At 42.9% G+C, this 14899-nt stretch overlaps 1 protein-coding gene across 5 annotated transcripts in view; it reads right to left on the bottom strand.

The window, feature by feature from the left end:
* The window catches only part of EML1 (EMAP like 1), a 192944-nt gene that overhangs the window by 15758 nt on the left and 162287 nt on the right, over positions 1-14899 (bottom strand). For all 5 annotated transcript variants that reach the window (XM_074956224.1, XM_074956222.1, XM_074956226.1 and 2 more), the window contains 3 exons: positions 5645-5799; positions 3075-3200; positions 2635-2766 (listed from right to left, as the gene is read on the bottom strand). In XM_074956224.1, the coding sequence (XP_074812325.1) occupies positions 2635-2766; positions 3075-3200; positions 5645-5799 (413 nt within the window). The remainder of the gene's footprint in view (positions 1-2634; positions 2767-3074; positions 3201-5644; positions 5800-14899) is intronic.

Raw genomic sequence — 14899 nt, 5'->3', positions numbered from 1 at the left:
TGTATGTCTGAAGGGATATTTACTCTAAGAAATTTATAAATGCGCCATTTGTAGGAAAGTGACTTAGTTGAGTCAGAGGGCCAAACTAAGATCTGGTGTACATGTGTGTAACTGCTTTGGCTTCAGTAGAGTTAAACCTGTTAACAACAGGTCTGAATTTATCTCAGAGTCTTTAGACCAACTATTTGTAGAATTGTTAAGTGACTAAAAAGTAACACATCATGGAGATGGCATTGGTAGCAGAGCCAGTCCTAGGTTATGTAGGGTCTTAAGTGAAGTACATTATTCAGATCCTCATTCAGTTTTCTCCCTAGTCACATGAATCTATCGAGATTGCTGACCAGTATACCAGGAGTTAAACAAATGAAAAGGGGAAAGCAGCCAGTAAGAAAAGATCTCCAGCACTTGCTTTCTAGTCTGTGACTCCATATTACAGGAGGATGGGATAGGAACAGATAAAGTGAGAAAAGTGAGGAAGGAGACCAGCTGCCTTCCCCCTCCCCACCCCAGGGAATCTGTAGACAGTCCACTCTAAAACTCAAGCTGTCAGCTGTTTGGAGGGTGGGATAGGGCCCTATCAGATCACACTGGTAGCAAGAGTCTACAGTAGGTACTGCTTAGTACTAGTCTAGGAATATTATGGGACTACAGCACAACTGGCAACATACAAATACGTGTTTCCCTTTTGGGCTCAATTCCAGAACCACCGGAGCCAGACATATGGTCTTTCATTCCAGCCAGTTGATGTGTTACAGTTTTTTGACAGATCAATTCCTCAGTACAGATAATCATCAAAGGTACATACTGACCGGTTATTTTTGCCAAGTAAGTGATAGTTATAGCTTGAAGTGGTGGTCTGAAGGATCTATATTTCTTAAAGTCTCCCAAAGAGTTAGAAATTACTGTTAAGTGGATTTCCTGGGATACCCTAGGGAGAGGTTAATGCAAATTACCCAACTCCATTTATGCAAACACCTAGCACGTTGAAGCTACACTCTGAGGAGAGGGTCTTTGTCTGCTGTTTACTGGTCACCAAAGACCAAGATCAAAGGCTCCAAGCTGTATAAAGAAACAGCTTCTTTGCCTGCCTTCGTTCTGGTTCTGAATCTAAGACAGTTATGAACTTGTAATCACAGGGAAAACCCAGTTGTAGGTTTTGAGAGACTGACACCTCCCAGAGCCCAAGGCTGGAGTTGGGTAATCTCTGGTAAGCTTTTTAGCATGTGTGTAGGTTCTTTTATTGTTTTTAACATGTTTTTTTCTGTAATGCTTTCACCTTAAGAATAAATGTGCTCATTTATAAAGGACTGTGTGGTAATTTATAACTGCTGGCAATTATTTGTTCATAGTCTTCGAAGAGAAAGCAAAGAGCAGATGCTGGCCTTTTAGGCCGTCTGGCTTGCTGGGAATATCACAGTGTAAATCAGAAAGCTGTGCAGCCTTACCACCCCGGTCAGAAGGCAGAGAGACATGGGTCTCTGCCCAAGAGAGGTGACAGCTGGGATCCAGTAATCTTTAAGTGGGTGCCCTAGGTGGATCGTGGAGGGGGAATGCAAGTGTAGTTGCCCTGACCTGTGAAAGAGGGCAAGCAGGGAAAATTGAGAAGTAGCTTAAGTCACCACATGACATTATATGGCTCATATGAAGAATCTACTCACTGTTTACTGTAAAAAGAGGATTATAAATATAGACTGCTGGTGGGTTTCCATAGCTGAGGAGCAGAATCCTTAGCTTGTTTTCTATAAACAGCACTAACCTCCCTTTAGTGATATCTTATCTATCTAGATAGTTGAAAAGGAAACAAGCTATACCAGGCATTAAAAAAGGACTAAATCAGTACCTATTTCTTCTTTTAAGTGCTCAAAAACAGATACATTACAACATAACTAATATGAGTTCCCAAATGCAGAATTAGGTGACCTAACTTATATGTGCAAGTAAGAAATTTAGACCCTGCATTAATATACTCCCTCAATATCCATATAACAAAAGTTGCATACCAGAGAGGGGAGGAGGGTAGAAATGAGCCTGAAGACTTAGGGCTTGTCTACACGATGGGGTAATGTGTGCTATAGGGGTGTGATTTCTAAAGTGCACTAACATGTTGTGGCATTAACTGATCTGTGTAGGTCCTGCTGCTGTGTACTAAACATTCTTTAGTGCACTTAGCATTACGTAGCAGGGTCTACGCAGACCAAGTAATGTGCAACACGTCAGTGAGCTTTAGAAATCACACCCCCATAGTGTGCATTGCTGCTCCATATAGACAAGTAATTATTTAGGCTGTGTACATCTGCCACTTCTCAAAAATGATAAAAGCCCAAATGTCTTCCGGTTACAGTTTTGTGACTTTCTTCTGAATAAAGTAAGTGCTTAAAGCACAGTATACTTTTTGTATTATACAGCAGCCAAGTTAGCTTTGGGTTAGCGAAAGGGTCAGTGGTTTAGAATATTTGGCTTAACACTGCTACAGGTTTTAGAATTGTACAAACATTTTCAAAAAGTTAAATTATATACTATCTCACTGATTCTTCCCCTCCCATTATAATCTAACAAAAACATTTTTAAAAAAATTAACTTATTTGAAAACCTTTATTCTATGAAAGAGAAGAGTGTGGGCTTAATAGTATATACCTCTATAATTTTGTTCCAGACAGGACGATGACTGGTAGCATCCCAGAGAGTAATGTGTTTGTCATGTCCACAAGTGAAAAACTGAGGTTTAGAGGGATGGATGGCTAGTCCCCATAGCTCATCAGTGTGACCCTATACAAATACAAACAAAGTTTCTTCAGATGATGGACAGTAACATCCAAGTTAATGAACCTTTAATGAAGTTTAATTCTTTCCCAATTAACATGATTAAAATTAGCTTACTGTATAAATAAGCCTTCAGAAATTCTGCTCAGTTTGGATATGTACTAATTTTATCAGATTCTTTATTGCTGAAGTCACTGTGCTAGTAAATTAATTAAATAGTTCTGTATTTTCATAACATTAGACAAGTTCTATTATTGCACTTACATATTTTAAAACATTAATGCTTTTTATTAGTTTGCAAGGAAACAGCTCACCTGGGTAATTGGAAAAAAGTCTCCTGATAGAGTGCCTTGCAGAACAAAGTTCCTAGTAGTGCCTATCAATACAACATCACCTTTCCCTTCTGCTACTGTTCTTATCGGACCAAACTGCTCTGGAATCTGTGATCATAATAGATAAATGGACTGGTAAATGGATAAATGGACTCAGATGGTACAAAATGGTTTCTCAAGTGTTAATTTTTTTTAAGTATTTATTTCAAGATATATAGCCTTACAAATAGATTTTTTTAAAGCAGTCACACAGCTCTGAGTGTTGTCAAATACAGGGCTATACAATTTAATATAAAATAATATAGGACACCATAGGGCAGATCCTCAGCTGGTGCAAATTGTCATAGCTCCACTGACTTCAACAGAGCTATGGTAATTTATATAACACTACACAAAAAGGCATCTACACTAATGGGACAAAAAATCTGCACAACTAAAACCAAGTAAGTCAGCAAATGAAAATGTTATGTTTCTTATAGCAGTTAATTCAGCCACATTTTATAAACTATGAAACATTAATATTGGATCAAGTCTTTTTGTATACAAAATCCTTTTCTTTTTTAAAGAAATTAAAAATCACTAAGCTGTTCTTGGAGATACTGACAGGTTCTGCATAAGCTCTGTATAGCATCTATTGCTTCTGTAAGTATACCTTTAATTGCACCCAACTTTCAGCTTCCTAGAAGACCCCAGTGCAATCTGGTGCGTAGAGCTCAACAGTGGGGAAAATGTGAATAGAATAAGTGATTTAATAATAAGCCATTATAAAAAAAACATTATGGGGGGGACTGACTGAGAATAACTGAGCAGGAAGTCTGACTATTTTCAGTGGTCAAAGTCAGGGAAAGCCCAACAGCTGGTGTTCTTACTTGATTTAGAAAACTGACACACTACCCAAGTTGCCAATGCGTGTGCAATGCCTCTACAGTATCTAGTACAGTAACTCCTCACTTAAAGTTGTCCCGGTTAACCTTGTTTCGTTGTTACGTTGCTGATCAATTAGGGAACATGCTTGTTTAAAGTTGTGCAATGCTCCCTTATAACGTCGTTTGGCAGCCGCCTGCTTTGTCCACTGCTTGCAGAAAGAGCAGCCCATTGCACCTAGCTGGTGGGGACTTGGAACAAAGCTTGGACCGGCAGCCCCCCATCAGCTCCCCGTTCCCCTAAGTTCCCTGTGCGGCAGCCGCCCAGCAGGCTATCAATTGCCAGCAGTTCAGCTGTCCCTCCCCCCCACTGCCATGTGCTGCTCCTGCCTTCTGCCTTGGAGCTGCTCTCCAGAGCCTCCTGATTGCTGAGCTGGGGGGGAGGGCTAATGTCAGGGTGGCCCCCTTCCCCCTGCTCCTGCACCTCGCTTACTCCATCTTCCATAGAGTAGGGGGGACACACGACAGGGCTCAGGATGGAGGGAGCTTCCTGGCAGCAGCTGCCATCCCAGCTTGCTGATTAACTTAAAAAGGCAGTGTACTTAAGAGTGGGGTCAGCGAACTTAAAGGGCAATGTGCATCTCTCTCTCACACACAGAGTGTGTGTCTCTGTCTGCCATGCTGTCTCCCCTCCCTCCATTCATGCTGCCTTGTAGAGTGTGAGGCTACATTAACAACAATGAGTTAACCCTTGAGGGCTCAGCCAATTGCTAGTTCATCATTTAGCGGTAAGGCATCCCCTGGGAAATATCCCACCTCAACTTCACCACCTCAACCAAAATTCACAATCATCATTGCTGTGTACCAGTATTAAATTGTTTGTTTAAAACTTACACTGTGTGTGTGTGTGTATATATATATATATAATATAGTCTTTTGTCTGGTGAAAAAAATTTCCCTGGAACCTAACCCCCCCATTTACATTAATTCTTATGGGGAAATTGGATTTGCTTAACATCATTTCGCTTAAAATCGCATTTTTCAGGAACATAACTACAATGTTAAGTGAGGCGTTACTGTACAGTTCACCCACCAGAATATACAGTTTTCCTTTGATCATGCTTTCTACACAATGTCTAAAGGGTCACATAACTTTGTTTGCTTTTTCAGATGTAACAAATGTACTCACTGGAACTATTTCCATATAAAGTTTGAATTTGCAGATACCTACATGATGAAGAAATTTTTGTTAAACAATGTTAAAATTCACCGCTGGACTAAGACCAAGCAAGGAAAGTGATAAAAACCATCACCACCACCATCATGGTTTTGGAAAATAAAAAGTGTGAAAGTAGTGTATTGCCAAGCACTGTAATAACCTGAAATTAAAAAATGCCTGTCACTATTAATAATTTGACAAAGAAGGGCAGAATTAATATAAGCAAAATTTCATTAGGAGCTTTCCTACCAACTAATGGATGTATTAAATTAAAAAGGGTTCTTTAACAAATCAGTTAATGTATCATTTTAATGATAAGAATCATATTCTGTTTATTGATTTGACTGGGACTGCCACAGAATGAGGAGTCCTAAACAAGAGTACTGATTTAGGGAGCACCGTTCATAAGAAAGTTCTTTTTAATTTTCCACTTAAAGTAATAAGTAAAATTTAAAGATCAGTAATATCACCTCAGTCTTGTGAAGTTTTTGATAATTCCCATTCCAAGATATTAATTTTCTGTCTTTTCCACCTCCTGATACCAGTGTACCATCTCGCAGCATACAAAGTGCAAAAATACCACCCTCATGGGCTCCTTGAAGTGCATAGCTTATTCTATTTGTACCTAGACATATGGAGAAAAGAGGTTATTACTGAAATATTTATTTCATTGGATCATTTTTACTTTCTTTTTCACTGCACCCTCAAGTCTGGAGTTATAGTCAATGGTTATATGTGTCATAGCTCGAAGAGTAAATCTCTTAGTGGCATAAACCCAACTACATTGACTTACAGGTTTTACTTGCAACTGAGAATCACAATGATTGTGAACAACAAGGAGAAAATATTAACAATTCCATTATTTAAACTTGCATTTTCCAACCAACTTTTTTTTAAGCAATCCTTACTTCTTAAAAAAGTGAGAGGCCAATATAAGTTAAGAAACTGATATTGTTTGTTTGCTTTTTAATCATTTTTATTTTAACTGCAGATAAATTGAATTTGTTTGGATCACAACATTCTTTTCTGTTTCCTATTTCTAGGGGGGGAAAGCCTTCAACTTAGGATATTACAAGCAGGTGGAAGCAATACTTGCCTTCAAACAGCAGCAAAAGTCAGAAAATCTTCAGCACAGAGATGGGGAAGAAAAGAACACCTGTGCCTGTCCCCAAAAGAATTGGCCAGGTGAGGCAGTCTTTCTAAGGGCAAGTATTCCCCCTGCTACTACCACCTCCTCCCACCACCCAAAAAAGATTTAAAATTGTCTGTGGGGGAAGAAGAATACTGCTGGCCATAGGAGAAACTAGTGGGCCAACGAACATGAACTCAAACTGATCTCCTGAGCACTGCACTGCTCTGCAAAGCCACTGGCTGCTGCCCGCCCACCTGTTTACCCCTGCTTCCTTTCCAACCGCACAAAAAGATAGCTGGGAGGAAGGGAGAGGAAACAGCTGTGTAGTTCCTAGCCCAGACCGTCTAACTCCATTTGGAGTGGATGGGTGTCAAATCTCTTACTTTGTGGTATGATTGGTGGGGATCTGAGGAAAGAGAAGAGAGAGAAAGGAGCTGACCTACAATACTATTTCCTCTGTCTTCCCCAACAGCAGTACAAAGTGCCTGTGAGGAACAGAAGTAGAAGCAGAGATGGGATGACCAACAGCACTCAGGTGGGCAAAGCTCTACAAGAGTAGATCATTGGGATTTCAGTTCATACTACCTTGCCTGAGTAGTACCTTACCTTCACCAACCTTCCTCCCCTACAGAGCTGATTTTCAGTATCTTGGGAGATGGAACAGAGGTGCCTATGACCCATATTCCATCTCCCTTTGCCGGCAGACCCTTTTGGGGGAGTCTCCTAACCTCATTACCCCCCCAACAGTAAATATCCCTTAGGGTATTTTTGCTGTTTATCTTCATGCAAATGCTGCTGCCTGAAGCCTAAGACAATGGCTTTTCTTTATAGAAATCACAAAAACAGAGAATTAGTGAGGGACCATGAAGCTATCCACAATTGTTTTCTTAAAAATCTGAGCCACTCCGTTTAACTCTCACATTTTATTAGAGAATGAAATTGATGGAGGTGGTGTTTCTTTTGTTAAAACTGTAGATTCAAATTAATAAATAGATCAGCAGCATATTGTCATTTTTAGTTGTTCTAACAGTTCTATTATAAAAGCACTGGAACCTTTTCAGGCCTACTGTTATTGTGACACTTCAAATAATCTGTCAAAGGTTTTTTGTTAATTTTTAAGGAACCTACTCTCCTATCAATACACAGGCATAACTTCAGTAGTACATGTGATCACCATAAGGAAACTAGACCTATAGTGTTCATACTATAGCTTGTAGTTATTTTGATTAAATAAAATAACTTTTTCTGCCACTTCTCCTATTTGTCAGTAGTATCCATAACACTCTGCATAGAAGTTTGTTTTTATTTTCATCTTGGGCTCTGCAATTTAACATGTGACTATAGAAAGCACATTACATTTCAGTTGGGTGCTATGACTGCCAAACACACAGTTGCTAAAACCTGGCAACAGAAAATCAAATTCTGTTTGATTAGACTTTGGCAGAGGCCCCCAGAGAAGTCAAGTTTATCCTTGTTAAAAATGTAGTAATTTTTGCCTAAAATTTCACAGCAACACCTTTAAAAAACTGTTACTTACCTGTACAGTAACTATTGTTCTTTGAGATGTGTTGTGCACCAGAGGTGTATGTGCGCCCAATGCACTCAAGTCAGAGACTTTTGCCAGCAGTAACACTAGGGGGCGCATGTGCCCCTGCTCCCCTGATGCTCAAAGTCGAAAGCATAAAAGAAGTGTAGCTGCTGCCTTCCTCTACATTCCTTCACACCCACCATCTAACTAATGCCCAAAGTAGCAGGGATGATGGGAGGGTTGTGGAATGCATATGTGCACAAAACATCTCGAAGAACAACAACAGTTACTGTACAGATAAGTAACCGTTTTCCCCTCCTTTGAGTGATTGTATATGTATATTTTCTACTATAGGTGACTCACCAGCAGTTCCTTTATAGATGGTGTAACTTCAGAAATTTGAAAAGAGAGTTCAACACTGACTTGCCGAAACTGACATAATTCCAGGAAGCATTGAGTGATAGCATAGTGTCTAGAAAAGGTATGTACTGACAATCACGTTGCTGCCTTGCAGACGTCCGTTATCAGGATGTTACCCAGAAAGGCTGACGAAGTGAAGTGAGCCCTAGTGGAATGGGCTGTTATTCTCAGAGGAGGAGCAACCTTTGCTGGATTATAACAGATTTTGATACAGTCAGAAATCCAGAGAAATATGCACTGATCTGTAACTGGATGCCTAAAATCCTTTCAGTGAAGGTTACAAAGAATCTAGGAGACAACCTAAAAGACTTTGTGCAGTCCACATAAAAGGGTAGAGTCCTCTGTACATCCAAAGTATGAAGCCTTTCTTCAGCTTTGCTAGACCGAAGTTTTGGCAAAAATCCTTGAAGATGAAAGGTCCAATAAAGGTGGATACTACGTTAGGCATAAACTAATAATGCCCGGAGCTCTGATACCCTTCTTGCAGACCTAATTGCTCCTAGAAACACTGTCTTTATTAGTAACAAAGATAACAAAGTTGGTGCTAAGGGCTTGAAGGGGGATATCATTAAACAGGACAAATCAAAATTCAGGTCCCAAGAGAATACAGGATCAAAACATGAGGGAATGAGGCCTTTTAAAAATCCAGACTCCAAGGGATGCAAAAAACCAGAAAGCCCTTCTACTGGTGAATGTGGAGATGGAGATGGAGGCTAAATATACCCTTACAGAGCTGAAGGAGAGACCACACAATTTCAACTGCAGCAGGTAGTCTAAAATGTGACTAATTTTCACTCTACTTGGTGACAATTGGTGGTACTCAGCCCAGGCTGAGAACCTTTTTCATTTCGCTGCTCTGGTTGTGTCCTTTCTGCTGCACACCAAAATGGCTTGGACATTTTGGGAGCCAACTCTCTCCTCCTTGCTCAGCCAAAGATCATTCACGCAAATGAGGTGAAGTGACTATAGGTTGGAGTGCAGCAAGTTGCCTTCATTCCTTAAACAGAAGGTCCTTGACCATAGGTAGAAATATGGCAGGCTGAACTTGATAGTTGATGTAGGACAGTGCACTAATAGTGTCTTGGTCAGTCTGGAGCTCTAAGGATTAAAGTCACTTTGTCTCTTTTTAGCTTCCGGTTCCCCCCCAGGGTGACAGAGACAGGAGGAAATATGTACATTAGAAGACCTGACCAATAGAAAAGGAAGGAGTCTGTCAAAGAACGTGGACTGTGACTGCTCTGGAGCAGAATGTACTGCACTTGTTCAGGTTGGTCACAAAGAGGTCTACTACCAGATAACACCACTGATGGATAATCTGACACAGAATGTCCTTGTGTATTGACCACTTGGGATGGTCTACCAAGTTCCTGCTGAGGGAATCTGCAATAGTATTCCTCACCCCTGGGAGGTGAAATGTCTTTAATAAGATATTGTTCTTTATGTAAAGGTTCCACAGACGGATTGTTTCTTGGCACAATTAATTCATCCTTCTCTGGGCTTGCCTACACTTAAAATGCGACAGCAGCACCACCGCACTGCACTTCAGTGTAGATACTACCTACGCCAACAGGAGTGATTCTCCCATAGACATAGTAATCCACCTCCCAAAGAGGCAGTAGCTAGGTTGACAGGAGAATTCTTCTGTTGACCTAGCACTATCTAAACTGTGGGTTAGGTTGGTATAACTACATCTCTCAGGGGTGTGGATTTTTCACACCTCTGAGAGATGTAGAAATACTGATGCAAAATCTAAGCGTAGACCAGACCTCTGTTCAGATAAAACATAACAATGGTGTTGTCAGTGAGTATTTGATGTCTGATGATTAGGATCCTATCTTGAACATGAGACCTTGTTCTTCCCCAGATCAGCCAGTCATTCAAGTAAGGAAATACTTGGATGCCTGAATGGTGCAAATGAGCTGCAACTACTGCAATGCATTTGATACCCACCGTCAGGGCTTAGGATAGGTCAAAAAGCAGTACCTTTTACTTGTAGTGCATTATGCCTACCATGAATCAAAGATACCTTCTGTGGTCAAGATGGAATACCACTGATTGTCTGGGCTGGATTGCTGTGCAGCTAGGTGGGTTAAGGCCTGGTTTCTAGCAGGGCTCTTTGAAATGAAAGCAGTGTAGTTTTTTTTGAATAGGCCATTGATTAGGGGCACCTAAGTGAGAGAGGCGTGAGTCACCCATTCCAGCTGTGTGTGAGATGAAGACAGCTGGGAGACTAAGACAGTTAGCCAGCTGAGTTCTCCAGTGGAGCAAGGCAGGGAGGTAGGGTTTTTTGGGGGTTCCCCTTAACTTGAAGGCAACCTACCAGGAAGAACCCCTAATGGGAGGAAAATGAAGCATCACCAACACCAATTCTAGCTTTCCTCTGCCTGCACCTGGCCAGATGGGCATCCTGATCCTTGAGGCTGCTATCCAGGTCCTGGTCTTGATTTTTGGGGAATGTGGCCTCTATGTGCCTGCTGAAGAAAGCCAGTCAGGGTGGAACCACTCAGTTGAGAGCTGTCTAGTGGTAGAGTCCCTCAGAAAGCAGGTAGGAGAGTTCCAGGAGGATGTGTGTCTGCGTAGCATCAGGGCGCACAAGGACTTCATCAGCAGGATGCACACGGAGACATCTGGGATGGAGTATGCTACCTAAGTAGAAAAGACTACAGCGGCACCAGAGAAGGAAGGAGAACTGGCTGTTCTGCAGAGAGGAGACTAATTGCTGGCCACCTTGGCAGCAGACAGTGTCCCACCTCCCACACAGGTCCCCAGTCCATCGAAGTCAAGAACTGGTATGCTGTACTGGCAACAGGAGGAGAGGAGCAGATTCCAAGGGCTGAAGAATAGGAGACACCTGCACCAGCGCTCAGAGCCTCACAGCCACCACACCCAACATGAGGAGGCATAGGGTGGTGATGATCATGGGCTTCCTTTTGAGGGGGATGGAGGTGTCCATCTGCCAATCTGACCAGATGTCTCAGGATGTGCACTGCCTGCCTGGAACCAGCATCTGAGATGTCTTGGAAAGGTTGCTGAGGCTCATCCATCCCTCTGACCCGCTATCCCACGCTGCTTATCCACAAGAGTACTAATGCTACTCGCAGGTATGACCCTGAGCAGATCAGCAGTGACTAGAGGGCTCTGGGAACGAGAGTGAAGGCGCACAGGTGGTGTTCTCATCCATCCTCCCACTTGAGGGTAAGGGCCCAGGCAGGGACACACACATCCTAGAAATGAACGTATTGTGCAGATGAGAGGGCTTTGGCTTCCTTGATCATGGGATGCTGTTTCGGGAAGGAGGACTGCTGTGGGGAAATGGGATCCCCCTGACCAAGAATGGGGAGAGCATCTTTTGACACTGTTGACTAATATATGGACTAGCATATATATCTATATAACTCATTACCAATACATATTTTCCATACCATACATATATCAGTATATATTAAGCACATAATAGTAATATAATAGCCGGTATATAGCCTAAATTGGCCTATGCTTTTTATATATCCTGCTTCACTTATGCTATGTATCCCATAACCCATTGCATTCACTGAAGTAAGTTTTGGCATAAGCAAATAAGGAAGCTATCAAGACCAGGACAGATGAGTGTTTTACCAGAGTAACAGGAAGGGAGTTACTTCAAAGTAACTGACCAGTACTGAAATGTCCCACAGGAAAAGGATAAGACATATGATTGTTCTACCCTAGTACAGACCTAGGGGGTGCCGTTACACCAGTGGTGGGCAACCTGTGGCCTGCACATGGCCAGTCAGGGTAATCTGCTGGCAGGCCACGAGACATTTTGTTTATGTTGACCATCCACAGGCACAGCCGCCCACAGCTCCCAGTGGCCCCTAGCCACCCCTCCCTGCACACTGAGCTACCCACTGCCCTCACACAGCCCCTAGCTACCCCCTCCCTGCACCCTGAGCTTCACCCTGCCTGCGCACAGCCCCTAACTACCCCATCCCTGCATCCTGAGCTACCTCCCTGCCCTCACACAGCCCCTGGCTACAGCTCTCCCTGCACCTGAGCCACCCCCCACCTGCACACAGTCCCTAGCTACCCCGTCCCTGCACCGTGAGTGGTTTTCAAACTTTTTGAGCGGAGTCCCCTCTTCCCTCACGATGAGTTATAATTTTTGATTGCCCTCCCCCACAACCAAGACAGGCTGGGTGGCCTGCTGAGATGAGTCAGAGGGTAGAGGTGAAGCTCCCTCCCTGGATCCCGCCATGCGGAGCTGGCCCGAGCCCCATCGGCCCCCACTCCCCCTAAGTAGAAGTCAAACTATACCTATGTCTGAGGGCCCCCCAACTTGGCCCAGAGTCTGGAGTCCCTCCCTTCCCCACTGGGCTGTGAAGTTTTTATAGCATGTTGCAGGGGGCCTCAGAAAGAAAATGGTTGAGAACCCCTGACCTAGAGCATAACAGGTTAATATGCAATAACCAGCATGGATTGCCAAGAAGAAAATCATGCTAAACTAATCTAATTTACTTCTTTGACAGGGTAACTGTAGAATGGATTGAAGCCATAGACATGATATTTTTTGATTTTAGTAAGGCCCTTGACATAGTCCCACATGACCTTCTCATAACAAAACTACGGAAATGTGATCTAGATGAAATTACTATAATTTTGGTGCATAACTGATTGCAAGACCATACTCAAAGAGTAATTATTAAGGTTGCGAGTGTGTCACAGAGGTCATGGAAAGTCATGGATTCTGTGACTTTCTGTGACCTCTGTGACTTCTGCAGCAGCATCAGTTTGGGTGTGTGGGATGGGGCTCCGGGGCAGGGGCAGGGGGTTGGAGAATGCAGGGGGGCACTCACCTTGGGGTGGGGAACTCCCCAGCTCCCACTGGCAAGGTCCCCTGGCAGCTCCTAGGTGGCGGAGGGGCCGGGGAGGTCTCTGTCCCACACACTGCCCGCCCCCACAGGCCCCGCCCCTGCAGCTCCTATTGGCTGTGGTTCCCGGCCAATGGGAGCTTCAGCAGCTGGTGCTTGTGGTGGGAGCAGTGGAGCCCCTCCCCTGGCCCCTCCACTGCCTAGGAACTGCAGGGACTCGGAGCCGGATAGGAAGCCCCTGACAGCCCCACCAACCCTCCTTACCCTAGCATCAGTGGGGTCCCAGGCTGCATACGGTGGCCTGCCCCCCACCAGGACCTGCGGTGGCCCTGGCCTGGCCCCCCCAGAGCACCTGCAGCCCTCCTGCCCAAGTTTTAGTCACATTGGGTATTTTTAGTAAAAGTCATGGACAGGTCACAGGCCCGTGAATTTTTGTTTATGGCCCGTGACCTGTCCATGGCTTTTACTAAAAATACCTGTGACTAAAACGTAGCCTTAGTAATTATTAATGGTTCACTGTAAAACTGAGAGAATGTATCTAGTGGGTCCCACAGAGATCTGTCCTGAAATTCGATACTATTCAATATTTTCTTAAATGACTTGGATAATGGAGTGCTGCGTATGCTTATAAAATCTGTGATGACATTTAGCTGGGAGGGGTTGCAAACACTTTGGAGGACAGGATTAGAATTCAAAATGACCTTGACAAATTGGAGAATTGGTCTGAATCAACAAGATGAAATGCAATAAAGACAAGGGCAAAGTACTATACTTCAGAGGAAAAAATCAAATATACTAATACAAAATGGGGAATAAGTGGCTAAGCAGTAGTACTGCGGAAAAGGATCTGGGGGTTATAGTGGGTCACAAATTGAATATGAGTCAACTATCTGTTGCAATTGCAAAAAAGGTTAATAATATTCTGAGGTGTATTAACAAGAATGTCATCTGTGAGACATGGGAGGTAACTGTCCCGCTCTATTTGGCACTAATAAGGCCACAGCTGGAGCACAGTGTCCAGTTCTGGGCAGCACACTTTAGGAAAGATGTGGATAAACTCGAGAAAGTCCAGAATAGCCCTACAAAAATTATTATAGGTTTGGTAAACCTGACCTATGAGGAAAGGTTAGAAAAATCTTGGCATGTTTAGTCTTGAGAAAAAAAGGCTGAGGAGTGGGATTGAGGGGGCGGGACATACACAGCCCTTCAAATATATTAAGAGCTGTCTTCAAACGGTCTTCAAATATATTGAGAGCTGTCATAAAGAGAACAGTCATCAATTGTTCTCCATGTCCACTGAAGGTAGGACAAAAAGTAATCAGTTTAATCTGCAGCAAAGGAAATTTAGGTTAGCTATTAGGAAAAAATTTTCCAACTATAAGGACAGTTAAGCACTGGAACATGCTTCCAAGGGAGATGGTCAAATCCCTGTCACTGGAGGTTTTTAAGAATTGCTCTTTATAATCCCCTGGTAACTTGTCTGCATATTTAGAAATTGCAGACCAAATAATAAAGGAATACTTGGCCAATAAAGCTTGATAATTTGGGATTCTCATTTGAAGATGCACAGTGGTACAGCCTTTCAACCATGTAAATCCAATCTCTCAAACTGTCTTTGGGGTAGCCTTGGGGAGTGACTGCCTCAATAGTTCATTTGCCACAGTAATAACTAAGGAATCTGTTGTAGGGTGAATGAAAAAAATAATCATATTCTTGCTGGGGAACCTGATATCATCTATCCACCCACAAATTGAAGCTGGTGTCTGCCAAAGGGCTTGGTTCCAGTAGGGATTGGTTA

Source organism: Natator depressus, chromosome 6 (genome assembly GCF_965152275.1).
Source record: "Natator depressus isolate rNatDep1 chromosome 6, rNatDep2.hap1, whole genome shotgun sequence".
Classification (NCBI taxonomy): Eukaryota; Metazoa; Chordata; order Testudines; family Cheloniidae; genus Natator; species Natator depressus.
This window is presented reverse-complemented; position numbering and strand designations above follow the sequence as displayed.